The sequence below is a fragment of the Antennarius striatus genome, chromosome 14 (assembly GCF_040054535.1).
Source record: "Antennarius striatus isolate MH-2024 chromosome 14, ASM4005453v1, whole genome shotgun sequence".
Taxonomy (NCBI): Eukaryota; Metazoa; Chordata; class Actinopteri; order Lophiiformes; family Antennariidae; genus Antennarius; species Antennarius striatus.
The window spans coordinates 12,692,618-12,708,215 of NC_090789.1; the positions used below are offsets into that span (position 1 = coordinate 12,692,618).

The 15,598-nt window shown below is 37.9% G+C and overlaps 1 protein-coding gene across 6 annotated transcripts in view; it reads right to left on the reverse strand.

Annotated features, from left to right (window-relative positions):
- Positions 1 to 15,598, reverse strand: part of ptprua (protein tyrosine phosphatase receptor type Ua) — a 184,765-nt gene that overhangs the window by 29,837 nt on the left and 139,330 nt on the right. For all 6 annotated transcript variants that reach the window (XM_068333143.1, XM_068333140.1, XM_068333144.1 and 3 more), the window contains exons 12-14: positions 14,100 to 14,379; positions 11,853 to 11,889; positions 1,335 to 1,473 (exon numbers count right to left, since the gene is read on the reverse strand). In XM_068333143.1, coding sequence (XP_068189244.1) covers positions 1,335 to 1,473; positions 11,853 to 11,889; positions 14,100 to 14,379 — 456 coding nt within the window. The remainder of the gene's footprint in view (positions 1 to 1,334; positions 1,474 to 11,852; positions 11,890 to 14,099; positions 14,380 to 15,598) is intronic.

Sequence of the window (15,598 nt, forward strand, 5' to 3'; positions counted from 1 at the left end):
AATTAAAGAGTCTGCTAACAGCAGGAGATAAGAACAGCAAGTGGAAGTCATATACTGTATTTTCACATCATAATGAGCAAATGGAGCTTTTATTTTGAAAAACAAGACATATTGGTGAATTTTACTTTATTGATATCTTATTTGATTTATTTATTTATTTATTTTTTTGATAAGTTAACAAATTACTTAGCTTGACTCTTTGAAACACTCATCAATTCCAAACTATGGCTTTTAGTGATGATCAAAAGTATTGCAAGACAGCACATGTTTGGGAAAGCTGGTTAACTTCAGAATATCTCCATACAGTAAAAAATAAATAAATAAAAAAATCTTACCATTAATACAGTTGTTTCCACACATTTTATTGATGAGGTAAGTTAATGTCTTCTTTAAAAAAGGAAAACTGAGCATGAAGACAATTTTTAAAACAGTGTAAAATTTAAAAAAAAACAAACATTTTTTATCACAGCAAATAGATTTCATTTTAAATTATATATACTATATAATGAATTACAGTGTAGCAGCCACTACTGAATTGTTGCACATTTGTTACAAACGAAGAGTTTGGCTCCTTTGCATATTCAGATAACATCTTATTTTGTATGTGCACAGCGGCAATATCTGGCTGTATATTTGTCTTCTCGTGTTGCCGCCATGTGGCTTTCTAGTTCCTACTGTGCAAGTGAGATTTGCCCGGTGAATCTTATCAGTCACTGTCTTCCACCAGACATCCCATTCATTTTACCCTCTATTCTGTGAGAAAATTCCTAGGGAAGAGAAGTTCCTCACCAAAGAAAAGGCAAAAACAAGCTTCCTAACCAATTACTAGCCCTTCCACTGGCACCTCACAGCTGCTCGCCTCATGCAATTGAGTGGGCAATGGAATAACATGCCCCTTGATGAAATATTTCACACTCAGATGAGTGTTCCACCATTAGCCAGCGAGTACAGGAAGAATACACTACAGGTGTGATCAACGACGGAGGTAATTTGCAGGTGGAAAGCAGCCAATGATTCCGTCGTGATCAGGCTGCATTTGAATATGCTAAGCTGACATGCAGACCTTGAAATTAAAAGATGAGATAAAACACAAAAAGCTTGGCTGCAGCAGCAGAGGGAGAGCTGAAGATTAATGCTCTAACATTCCACTAACTCTGGTTGTAATTCACTCTTATTGCCAAATGCTTTCCTGAATAGACCCAAGGTGCCAAGTGGGATAGAGATAAATTCTCTCTTTTGGAGGGCCTACACAGGTACGATATGAATTAAGAGCCTTACTATTTGACTCTGAAAAGGTCTAAACCATTTAAAATTATACCCTCACTGCCACTCACCCCTTCTTGACAATGATGACAACGGCCCCAAGGAGCAGAATGAGGACCACCAGACCACCAACACAGGCCCCAAGGATCAGACCCATGTCTTCAGCATGCTGGGATACCTCCAGTGCACGTTTTGAATCCTTACAGGCAGCTGCATTGAACAGATGAGAGATGACAGAAGAGGGGAAGAATCTTAAAAAGATGACAACTGTAAATTTATTCTGAACTAATGGCAAAAGCAAGATGTTAAATGTAGTGGTTTGATATGTAATAGTAATACACAAATCATCAACACATTCATTTTAGATTAATTATCATAAACAAACAAAGCTATTGCCAGGATGATTGGCAGTCTCTGCTGGTCTCTTTACTGAGGAACTGCTGGGTGGGAAATGTGCAGCATTGCTTGACTGATTTATGGCACCAAACAAGAAAAGTAAGCTGTTCTTCCACATAAGCAACATCAAATGTTGAAAGAAACATATTTTCTCACATATTCCTTGAGGAGATTTCACTCTGGCTATGTGCAAATAGTTGAGGTTTTATTTGCCCATGAAGGTTTTGGGATGTCTTGTAAACAACATTTTAAAAGTAGAAGCAGGGCGGTGTTTAAGAATCTGGAAAAAACATTTAATAACATTCAACAGTCAAATGTTATCCAGCAGTAGTGTTTTGTAGGTGCATATATCAATCCCAAAAATTAAGAGTAGTAATATTTGAAGGGAAAAACAATGCTTTGAACACAATACTGATGTATCAGCGAGGGAGGGGTAGGGGCTTTGTTGTAATAACATTTGAAAGACATATTTCCAACTATCCTTATTTCCCCATTTTCTACTCAGTGCTCAACATGATTTTACTGTTAAGTCAATACTAGTTTGCTCACTTTTTGCCAGACAAACACATTTAGTCTTTTCCGGAGAACACACCAGCTTTTCCCACCATGGCAATTTCTCTTCCTGTCCCCCTGCCGAGCATGTGCCGTTGACAGTAAATGGGACAGCAGGGTGTGATTGCCCACTACATAAATTGACTACTTTCCCTCAGACAAATAAAAATGAAAAATAATAATACTACAATGACCATCCTGCAAAAGTAATTTCTCTAAAATGCTGAAAACCTTAATATTCTCATTAACAACTTCAGTCATTTCCACACTAGCCCTGTATTCATTTGATTTTTCTCATTTGTGTCTGACGTTTGGCAGGATCCTGGTTTTGTCTCCATGTGAAATAAGCATTCCACTCTTTAGTATGGTCTTGTAAAACTCTTGTAGATAGTGCGTCCTCATTTCTCGTGGTTAATGAATTCCAGGAACCACACGTGATTAATGAATTCCGCAATACAGCAACAAACCATTTATCTTATTATTTACGGTAATATTAACGTTTATCAACCCTCATCATTCTGATATTAAACCACCCACTATCTGTATTACCTTTTCCCACACTCTTATGGACTGTTTAAAGCACTTTTGTGTCTCACGGAAGTCCGAGACTCACAGGAGGGAGCGCACTTCCGGATGCCATCAGCCAATAGAATCCGCGTACAGTATCACCGGACTGCCTACCAAAAATCCGCATTGAGGTGAAGTCGCGAGCGTTGATGCGCGAGGGCGCACTGTACTCCTAACTTTGGAGCTGTTTAGGATTTTACTCTTATTTATGTGTGTATTTATTTAGTTTTTGAGGAAAAAGTAATTAATTGCTTAAAAAAATATGCGGTCTTGAATGATTGCACTTTTGACCTTTAACCTGTCACTAGGTTTGTGAGTAGATTAGTATAATTACTATTGTTTTAGGGCATGTATTTTGACTCAAAGAGTGTCTTTACGCTGCATGGGTATGTGGATAGGATGGAGATTTTCACCCTCTGGTATTTCATCCAGGAAGTTAATTCAGACTAAGTTGAATGAGTTATGGGTTGCCACAGATCCACTTGGCACTTTCAAAGAAGGGTATTTACGGCTCGTCAGCAAATTGGTGTATTAGCATTTAAAATGGCTAGAAACAGAATAAAGTGCTCACTAAAGAGTATCTCGAACACTTTGTGGGTGCACTGACATCAGCAACTTGTGTGTCTACAAAGGGGAGCTAAACATGTTTGGCTTGGGAAAGACTTTCTAAGCTGATGTGCGCTCTCTTTCCACAGGCATTTTCCTCCTACTCAGCGCACATCACCAGCTCAGCTCACCAAGAGCATGAAATCTCTGTCTGTGAAATATCTGGACTCCCTGTTGTGCTTTATCCAAAGGTGAAAATTGCTATTAGATATGAAGGAATTGACAGCGTATTATTTGACATTTAGCGCAGTGTACTTCATTAACAAGCCATCACAGCAATGATAAAACAACCAATGCTGGGAATAAAATGAAATACAGAGATAGAATCATTTAAAGGGGCTTTGTCGTGTCCCTGTGAGTTTGGCAGTACAAGTGAATTGGACAATATCTCAAACTAACTAAATAACAAAGAAAGGATCGCAGTGGAGCTATTGCCTTTTGTCTGCAACTGAAAAGAGGAAACAAGGCAGAATTCTGAGTTTGGCTTGATAAGCTGGTGGTGGTGGCTATAGCTCCTGGCAGACAATAAAGCCTGAGAGACTTCCTATTATCACACAAATCGTGCTGGGTGAGTCATCTGCTCTTAGGGCAATATTTAGAAAGAAGCTATAGTGGTTCATTTCATCACCTCGCAAAAAAAACAGTTGTGGTCACACAAAGGGATTCTCAAGAATAGGCGAGGTGAAAGCAAATGGGATGCATGTGTCAACAATGTACTGTATCTACAATTTGCCAGGAAAAGCACATTGAATAACTGTAGATACAAAGGAAATAGGAATTGACTTGAGTATGCACAGGCTTCAAACTGTATTATATTACTTCTGTGAGATAAATCTAGTCTCGAGTTTCCACAGCAACAGAGTCACATGAATTCTTACCAAAAACACTTTTCTCCTTTACTCTTTGAGATATTCTAGATGCTTCTGTATTGTTGATATTTGATAGTGTTAAAGTGACTGTAAGTTCAATTTGATTTCCCAGTTTATGATGTTGATTTTTACTGGCATGAAATTTGTGAGTAAAAACAGATATGGCTTTTAATGGTACTGTAGTTCTCAATCCTTTCACAAGTGGGCTCTACTGTACTTCTTGTTCCTGATGTGAAACAGTGAAGATCAATGACATGACATGTACAAGAGGATACACAACTTTAGTGTGATTACAAATGCCAAATGATTAACTTACCAAGTGCTGATTGTACATTATTTTCTTAGTGCCAGTAGCCTGTAATGTGTTTCTATCATCCCACAGTGATATCTTTCAATCAACTATCATTCCTGAATACTGTATATCAGGTTACACATGCGACCTGTAGATACTACTCAGGAGGACTGGATTCAGAATATGTAGTGGACGTCCTGTTCCTCCTCTCAGTTCAAATGTCACCTGGGAGGCCACACAGTTTGTTCCACATTCAAACCTTCACACTAAAGGGGACCAGGCATTTTTTGTTTGGAACCCTTAGTTAGAGAGCGATCTTTCAGAGGAAAATTATACTTTGTCTTCGTTCTCAATTTACTATCCTTTTTTAAGTCACTATTGTCTGTCAATTATTTTCTTTTTCTTCTTCTACATTACATTTGCATGCTTTGTAAAAACTTGACTTGGACACAAAGACCCTTTACTTATGCTGATATTGTTTATTTGTATTTATGTATACACCTTTTTTTTTTTTTTTAATCTTATTTTAACTTCATGTGGTTCCACCTCTCTGTTACTATTTATGTTGCTGATTGTTAAAATCAGTGTGAAATTGTGCAAAAGAAATGCAATAAACACTAATTGTACCCCAGAGCTCCAGCAAATGAACTGTAGGTGTGCACTTTGAATAATAGATAAAGACACAAATAAGATAAGAGGTTACAATTCCCTGCACTCTTAACCTGAAAGCATTGTGAGCAACAGGTTCTGTGTGTATATTCCATGCCGTGTCACATTTATCTCTCTGCTTTAGTCTTCAACAGTAAATCTATGATTATGGTTGAATAATAATTAAATATAGATGTATCTCACCATGTTTTATTTATGTTTTAATCAAAGCATTGTCTAAAGAATGCTTTCATTTCAGTTTTTACTTATATTCATACCTTATTGGTTGAATTTCTCCAATTCTTCCATATTTTTGATCATCATTGTTTTCATCTGCTCCGGAGAAAGCCCCTTTGTTTTGGTGAAGATCCTGCAGTTGTTTGTCCAGATGTTGTCGATCCGCCCATTATTCTTCAGCTGACGAGCTTTTTTGGCGATATCAGCTTTCTTTTTGGTGAGATTCTCATTGATGTTTACATCTTTTCCTTTCAGTTTAGAGCCTTGTTTCAGAAGAGCAATTTTGTACTTGCGATTTCGGAATTTTATCAGCACTGCAGGTGGTCTTTTACCTCAAGATGGTAATGGGTGACAAGTCTCGATCTGGTCCGGACTGATATTAATCTCCTAAATCCCTCAGTTGAGAAATCACGTTGTTCCACTGTCTCATAGTCAGTGCTGTGTTCAGCTCCCTCTCCTCTGGCCACAGCATGTGCGTAAGTCTTCGGCTTAAATTTGACGCCGTCATTTATTAGAATGCTTTGTTCCATTTCCTCCATTCTTTGTTGTACTTGTCCTAGGACACCCATTCTTCGTTCTTTTTCATCTGCGTCTTTCTGCATTTTCTCCACATCATCCTTCATTTTTTCCATGTAGTCTGGTACCGGTTTCAGCTTTTCTTCCAACTTCTTATCATAGCCACTGCAGAGCTTATTTAAGTCGCTCCTTAACTCATCCACAGAAGAGGCTACCCAGTTTTTCCAGTTTTTATTGTCATTCTCCTTAGATCCTTAGATTCTCGCCATTTTGCAGAGAATGTTAAAGCTATCAATTGGTACTTCTTTGTATTTTAAATTATGATTGGCTAATAGCAAAGCCTCTGAACACCTTCTAAGACAAATGACCATATGACAAAACAGCCGTTGCGGGCTAAACACTGGAGATAACTGATGACGCGCGAGCTAATTAAAATGGAATTCAAATTTCAACAGAAAGTTTCAGCCCGGTGCTCACCCCACGCCTTAAATATACGTAACCGGTGAAAACAGGTGAATGGCATTAATTATTAACTACTGAAGACACACACCCCGTGCCACTCCTCCCACTATAAGCCAATACCCACACATGAATCCATCAGGCACATATATATTGGTCCAACCCTCATGGATGGCTCCTACATGCACCAACAAGAAAGCCAAAAAGGCCACATGAAGTCCAACTTCAAAGCAAACTGTTAACTTAGTCTGATGTTTGGTGAGTTATTCTGACATGACATGTGGAGTCTTAATGCATGGGGTGTTAATGTTACATTAGACCATTTGCATTCGGCTAAATCCCCTAGCCATGTTCACACGATTGGCCCTATTCCTGGTCCTAAACCCTAATTAGCACATCTTCATCATCTTCATCTTCCACATCTTGGCTGGCACAGATATAGTAAGATTTTCATGTTGTTTTAAGTTTTTATTAAATATAGATAGATAGATAGATAGATAGATAGATAGATAGATAGATAGATAGATAGATAGATAGATAGATAGATAGATAGATAGATAGATAGATAGATAGATAGATAGATAGTTATACTTTATTAATCCCGGAGGAAATTGCATATGACTGTTGATCTGTTTGGAATGTAGGCTCATATGGCCTACCATTACCTAACAAAAAGAATTAGGCCTGTTGACTGCTTATTTTGTCTTTTTTTTTTTTTAATCACATCTGGATGGATGATTGCTTCTTTTTCACACTTTCATATTAAAACTCTACCAAGGAAATCTGAGTTAGCACAGAGGGAAACCAGGGTGATTTAAAATCACAATATTAATAATATTGCATAAATTTGTCATGTTTTATATCTGAAACTGACCCATCATATAAGTTAATGGTTCCATTAAGAGTTGAGTTAAATAGAGCATAAATAAAATATTTCAGAATTCATGGTTTGATTCCATTTCATTGAAGTGTCACAAAGATTTTAGGCATATTTTTAAAATGCCGCAAAACCAAAATGTGAATGTGACACTTTTATAACGCCTGAGCCGACATGAATAAAATCCTCCTTGTAGCAGAATGGTGTGTCTTTGAAGATGATTTGATTTGTAATGAACGTGTTGTGACTGTTCTTTAATGTCAGATAATGGTGGCTGTGTTTCATGTGGGGACCGCAGTAGCTTGGCCAAACACTTCAGCTGACAGAATTTGTGCGTGGGAAGCTGGTTAGAGGAACTAAAAAGCAGTCAGGACTGGTCTCAAGAGAGAACCTCTGAGGCAACTGGAGTAACATCAGCATGTCCTTTAGGCGTGTCTGTCTGCCACTGTCATGTGCAGAGCCAGAGAAAAAATGTCTCCTATAAATATGCCTGTAATGCACCTTCTCTACTTACGTGACATGCCAGCAGACAATAGTAAGGTATGTTTCCTTGATGCCATCACACTTCAGATAAGAAAGAGTTCAGGGAGAGGAATCCAATTTAACTGCCACCTTTCTCAAGAGTGCTACAAACTTCAGACATAATTCAGTTGGGAGGGAAGGGGGAACAACTCCATTTCACCCTCTGTCTCTCACCCTCCCGTATTGTTTGAACTGAGAGCTTTCTATCTGTGTCTGCCTGTCAAGCAAACACTCCTGGTCGTTTCCTCTCTCTCGAGGAAAAAAAAAAACGGATACCGCAGTCTGGATTTCAAAGCCATCGAAGCCCAGGAGGGGTTTGCCAAAATGTCAGTGTCAGTGATACGAGAGGTAGAGAGTGGAAACATGGATGGATGTTTGCTTTCACCTTTTCATTGGTGTCTGTGTTGAGGTGGGACCTAGATGAGGGCTTCCGTCCTGTGGCACCATAAACAACTAAAGCCTGCATCAAATCTCTAAAACAGCAGTCCCATCTAGGGTAAATGCAGAAGCCACCGAAACACACTCTGTGCCATGCAGTTGAAACCGCAGAAAAACCCATCCAGCAGCAGCTTTATCACCTAAAGCATCAAAATTTGACTTACATTCAAAATTATGAGGAAAACATAACTGCCGGCCTCTGTCTCACCCCGACACTGCTGCTACTGTAGCATTTTCTGAATTCTAGGCTTCCATAACCTGCCTCTTATTTTCACATCCTCATTACAATAGATGATGATAAGGTTTTATTCATCAGTGTAATTGCTGAAACACAGGGATGTGGCTCTGCAAGACACCTTTCAACAAAAGGAGTCAATCACATTAAACCAGTATACAGTATAACCTTATTATCTTAAGTAGTTAAGATAATATTATGGGTCATTATAATTTTCCAATCCATTTCAGTGCAGCTCTGCAATTCTGCATGCCTACAGCAGAAACAGCAGGACGTTTTGCAATAGAAAGTAACATCACATAAATCGTACTAATTTTGTGCGATACCTGCAGAGGTACAATTAATTTTTACCTCAGAATAAGTGGTTCAGATAAAAAGGATGTTAAAGGTTTAGATTGCTTATACAGTATATACAGGTATAAGCGCCAGTTGTAAAGCTGTAACAAACATACTGCAAAGCCACATCTCAAAAATGTAATATGGGATTGTCTGGATATATGTTAGTCCTTTGATTTAGTGAAACCTATGTTAATGGCCAATAATAATAGTAATAATAATAATAATAATAATAATAATAATAATAATAATAATAATAAAAATAAGAATAATAATAAGAATAACAATAAAAATAACAATAACAATAATAATAATAATAATAATAATAATACAGTTGCATCAGCCTCATGGTTCAAAAATGCCTTGAGGAAAAGAATGTCTCCCATAAACCACCATTATTAGAGATAATTTTATAAAAGAAGGTGCTTGTAACTGCAGAAATTGTGCCATGTGGAAGCAAACGTGGTAGCAGGAGAACATTTCTGGTTAATGATGTAATTTTTGTTGACATTAATCAATTGACATTATTCATTCATCATCAGTTTGTAATGCACCCAAACAAATTTGGGCTTCATGAGAAGATAAACAGCCAGCAGTATTATACCCTGCATTATAATAGACAAACGATCAAATTTGATCGTCTACACCACAGCAACATCCAGAAAACAGCAGGATAAGAAGTACCTATTTGCGGCCGATTACAGCAGTTGATAGTCAAGCAGCTAAATGCCCATTCAACTGGCTTTGCCCTGCTGGGAGTTCAAAGTGAACATGGTCTATTATAAGATGTCGAAATGGTTTGCTGTAAAACAGCAGCGAGAATGAAACTGTTGATGGTGTCCTCAAAAGGACAGTAATTCATCATTCATTCATCTTCTGAACTGCTTTATCCGCCGTACGGGAAGCTGGAGCCAATCCCAGCTGTCTGAGGGTGTGAGGCGGAGCCATGCAAAGACAGACAACCATGTACGCTCACACTCACACACTACAGCCAATTTCGAACGGCAAATTAACCTGTTTTTGGAGGTGGGAGGAAGCCAGAGAACCGGGAAAGAACCCACGCAGACACGGGGAGAACATGCAAGCTCCACACAGAGGGGAACTTGAACCCAGAACCGCCTTTCTGTGCGGCAACAGCGCTACCCAATGTGCCACTGTGTCGTCCAGGGCAAGTAATACAGTCTCTAATAATCTGGAGCTACATCAGCCACTAGGACCTCTAATTTTAAATGCGTTCCAGTAGCATCCTGAAATAATTTGACATCATCCCAGCGTCTCTCAAATAGAGGGGCGCGGCCCCCTGGAGGGGCGCTTTGCGATGAAAGGAGGGTCTCGTGTGACCCTGGGGTACATGCTTTTTTTGCCGTACTAGAATAAAGCATAATTACACATCCACTAAAGTAGTTGGCAGTGGCGCTCTCATTGTCAGGTGTGCGCAGGGAGTAGTAGCTCAAACTATGACGAAGCGTCTGTAGCGTTGAGCTTCACTGACTACAGTGGGAGATGATGAGAGTCTGGTGTGTTTACTGTGTCTAAAAATGCTGAGGCCGGACAGCTTGAAGCCTAATGAATGAAGGCACAGCTTAAACACATTTCATCCCAATCACGCTGATAAGCTGCTAGAGTTTTTTCAGCAAAAACGTGCCGAATATTGCCAGCAATTATTCCGCTTTGTGAATGTTACTTCAGTAAACTGGCAAGGTCTGTTAGCATCGTATAAAGTGGAGTACCAAACTGATCAGTGCAAAAAACCCACCATAGCAGAGGAGCTGAAACATTGAGCAGCAGCTCTGAGTTCAGTACAGTATAACGTTTCAAACCTTGTCTCGAAAAACTGTGACTGCCTAAACGTGCTCATTGAAGCCATTAATCTTGACTTCCTCATTTTGATATAAAAAAGAAAGAAAAAAAAAAAAGTACAAATTGTTGTATTCATTTTTGTTTTGTACGTTAAGGTGTTTTATATATTGAGCTCCTCAGTTAATGTTACTGAACTGAATTTGAATTTTATCAAATTATTTATTGATTTTTAATTTAATTTTTCAGTATCAAATAGTGCAATAAATTGGTCAAAAATGTTTACAGATTAAACAAGGTTGTTTTCTTTTTATTTCATGGAAATTGATGCACTTAAAATGTTACCGTTGTAGACTAAAAAATAAGCTTGGTAAAATTATTCTTTGTCATAAACTGAACAATGTTGTTTTTTTTGTTTTCTTTAATGTTAATAAGAATACAATGTTATGCAGAGCTGCACTTATAACGATTTTATAGACAACAGATATTTATAGTCGCGGTAGAGAGTGGGGGACATGAATTGTTTTCTTCTTGCTGGGGGGGGTTACAGAAAATAATTGAAAAGCACTGCACTTAAAGATGTCATCATGATATACAGTAGTACTGTAGAGTATATTGGTATACTGAAATTGCGGTAGCCTTTCGTAGCATGCAAAGAAAAAGCTTCTTTTTCTTTGACATATGTTAATTATAATTTAATTGGTGTTTACTTGAAATATTTTCTTCAATTTCTTGACTTTAAATAATAAAACATTGGTAAACAATTAAAAACACACCTCTGTTCATGTTGTATTAGCATAAGAACAACTTATTCTCCATCCATTACAATGTTTCTTAGATTAATTTAGATTTTTCTTTTGCATTTCATCTGCAAGGTTATGTTATTATATTAACTAAAATCCAATATGTCTGTCCAAAAAATCTGAGTCTCATTTATGAAACTGCAAATTTGCTGCGCTTTCCTGAATAAGAACCTTCAGGATTGGTTTTACGTCAGTTTTCCCAAGCATTTGTAATCACCAAAAAGAAGACGTTCCATCAGAACTTAAAAAATGAAAAATCATCTTTTTTTTATGCCATAAATCATCTCCCTTTAATATAGCAGTCCAAGTACGTAGCTTAATGTAAAAAGTACAGACCAGGACATAGGGCATGTTATGATCATAATTTATGTAATGATGATTATTTAATGTGAAAATGTCAGTGAATGTCAGAATTAACAAGTGTTGAAGGGACAATTACCTTTGCGAGCGATTCGGATGCAGTTAATTCTGGTCTCCTGTGAGGAAAAAAGAAAAGTCTGAGTTAATTTATTGATCATGATACTATGAAGACATAATGATTAGCAGGATTAATCCCCCCCCCCAAAAAAAAAAAACCCAAAAAAACAAAAAAAACAAAAAACAAAAAACAAAACATCAATTAGGAGTCAGCTTTTTGTAATTTGCATCCTTGTCTGAAACTTAAACACAGGAGGACATGTGGTCCTTGGAGGAAATAATTGAAAGGGAGACCTATGCTCTCTTTCACCATGTAAGGTTCTGCTCTGATTGGCTCAAGTAACCCCCAAAACAGCCACCTCTAGCCGGAGGATGGAAGGGCATGTTACCAAATTAAGACTTAAAGAAGTTGAATAGGCTTTATGGGCAATTATGCAAAACTGTGCTCTGAGATTGGAGTCAAAAGCCTTTCACCTAAAATGGTTGCTAAATTACCTTTTTTAATTGGAAACCTGTTTCAAGTGGACTTTAATCGCCTCTCGTAACCAACAGTGACAGATAAGTCATATTTACTTCCACCCAAAGCGTTAGCAGTGGCAAGCGGTGTGTATGCCATGTGTCACCCTGCCCTCTGCCAAGGTGGGGGTGTTGCCTTTTGGAGCTTAAACACCAGAGCTTTTTAAAGCATCAGTTAAATACAACTGAGCTCCCAATCCTGTTAAGAGGAGGACTATACACCACACTGAAGATTCACCATCCCAGCAGAGGATTGGATAGCATTTTATCAAAATTGAGTTCAAGACTGGATCTGCTTATCAAACAGGAAATATTTCTAATCTTGAACTGAGGTGTAGCCTTCAAGGTTTGTATAGCAGGAAGCTGGGATTCAGTTGCATTCCACCCACCACTGAACAAAGGCATGAGTTTTTGAGATAACTTGCTTTATTTATTTATACAGACTTAATATCAGTTGTAGCTGATGTGAACAAGTGCATGACACAAATGTATGGAAATAATGCATAAATCTCATATCTGTTTGGTTAAAAGTCAGATGACGTATTAGCTCTGATGATAAACAGTTGAAAACAGAGGGTTGAAAATTAAACGTTTACAACGTATTGTTATTTTCATATTAGGTAAAAAAGATAGCAGTTGGGGTGTATTTCCATCTTGTGTGCATCAAAGGAAACAGGCAACACCAATCATATTATTTTCAAGCCTCACTGAAGGCATATCTGCCAAAACAATTACTGCTTCAATACAATGTCGTCACATTGTCTGCAATAAGACCCATTCATCTAATTTATCCTTGGTAATTGTCAAAATAATTTTTATTTTCTGTCAGTCTGAGCAGCCCATCTTTTCTGAGACACAACTATATCCCAAGGAGAAAAAAACAAACAAAAAACAAAGAGGAAATCAACATGTGTTGTGTTGGGTGGAGTTTTGTCTTGGAGCAGTTTTGCCAATAAAGCTTTTAAATTGGAGAGATTGGTACCTAGCTATAGGGAAATCCCCTGCCAATTCTAGATAAAATGATGAAGATTTCTGTTAATGCGGGTGTCTACTCCCTATCTGGACAAGTGGCTGTTCGTGGCCCATCTCGTAGCTCCCAGAGGACACAGGCTACATCAGCCAGTAAACCAGATACTGGATATCTGGATGAGACGATGCAACCAGGCAGAAACTCATCAGCTCCATATGGACCCAATGAATTAAATATTATTTACATTCACTGCTTCTGTGCTCACCGTCAGCATATTCCTTAGTCATGCTTCAATCACTTTTTGAATTGCTCAAGGAGTTGCTCATTTCACTCTTTAAAGCTGTTAAATCCTGGCATGCAGAGTTTGATTTTCCCTACCGAAAGAAACAATAATAAAGAGCTTGGATGTGAGGGAAGCTGACAGCTGTGTGATTATAGAAGATGCATATCCTGCATTCTTCTTGTAATTTTCCACCAAAGGTAGTTAAATGTGACTTTTAAGGGATTTTCACTTAGAAATGGTGTAACATTAACATCCCACATTTACTGTCAGAAGGCAATCAACCCAATACTGACCTAAAATGCATTAAATCCCTTTTTTGGAAATAAGTAAAACCTTTTTTTATGCGGAAGGCTACATCATACTTGATAGGACTGCTGGTGTACTGCCTCCTTCCCTCTGACTGTTTGACACAAATCTAAATTGAGTGTCAAGGCTGTTGCTAAAACATAAGAGCAATGTGTTTGAGCAGGAACTTCATCAGGGATCTTAATCATTCTTACCCCTCTGAAGTTGCTGGTAGCCTGAAAGTAGATGAGGTAGTTCTTTGTCGGGTCCAGGGGGCTGTTCCAGTAGCCGTTGTAAGTGTGATTGTCGCCCACGGTAAAGGGTGTGGCCTCAGGCAGACTGCTGGGAGTCAGTTCGGCTGTGTAGTAATGTGGGGTCACTTTGACCTGGGGACCATTGTGGGTATTTGGTGTGGGGAAACAGTCGGAGGTACCGAGTTCCCTCCTCTTCACCCGACGAGAACCATCTTCTTCAACCACCACCACCTGGTAGGCACTGGTGAAAGACAGGAAGTAGCTTAGTACTTAAAACACACAAAGCTGTCAAAGATTTAAAAATACATGGAGTATTTGTGTTGTACATTGGAGCAGTTGCCTTGCGATGGGGTGAAAAAAAACAAAAAAACAGGTGTATTTGAATCCAGTGTTCTGTCCACTGGAAGGTCACCTGAGATGGCGCTATCTGAAAAATGGGGCACCAGGGGGTTGTAACCTCCCCCTTTGTTTAGGAGTATTTCCCTGGAAATATGTTTCAATGGATAACTACAGAGAATGCAGAAGCAAATATTTTACCTCCCTCGTCTTCAAAAGTGGGTAAGATTAATGTCACTACTGGTCGTTGTGATGTTTTTGAGATGATTTATTTAAAAGTAGAGTGAAATTTACAAGTCCAAAAGTTAGTTAACAAACTTAATCAACCATATCAGCTTTGATTTCATAAAACATCATTAAGGACTACTCAATTATACTTTGATAACCCTTGTAACATACAGAAGTTTTCAAGAAATGAAAACCATGAAAGTGTGAACAAATAGACTTAATCTAAAGAGTAAATGTTGAACATGTAGATAATGTTTGATTTGCATTACAGATGTATTGCAGAGTCAATAGAATATATGTGGAATCAAAAGCTTTCTCACTGTGTTGATTTTTAGTGTAAAGTCCAAAATCTTCATCAAACTTTTATATTTAAGAAATCTAAACCCTAATTATGTTGCATATATTGTTATGAAATGGGTGTGGTTTCCAAGTTGAAAATTTACATGTAATCTGTATTCAGTAACTGATGTTTCAAACATAGTTTGACAGCATAAGGGTTAGATCTTATTACTAAATTATTGACACAGAATAAAAAAATCATGCAGAGTGATAATCTGGCCAACAACAGTACCAATAATTCTTCCAAGGTGTGGATCTTCACAGATATCTATGAGAAGTGACAACTATATTTTCTCAATCCTTTCTGCATCCATTTAACTCTGCTGCTTCCTGAAGGAATCTGACACAACCAGTCAACATGGACAGGTTTGTACATGCTTTAATTCTAAATCTGACTGACACAATGATTCAAGGCGTGAATTATCTCAATTTTTGCTTCAGTTCAATCTCGACAAGAACTGATCTGATTTCATCATGTTTATTTATTTTTTTTCCTGATGCTACCCGAATTAATGATCTGATGCATTCATTACATAGATTAACAAAAATCCTGTCTG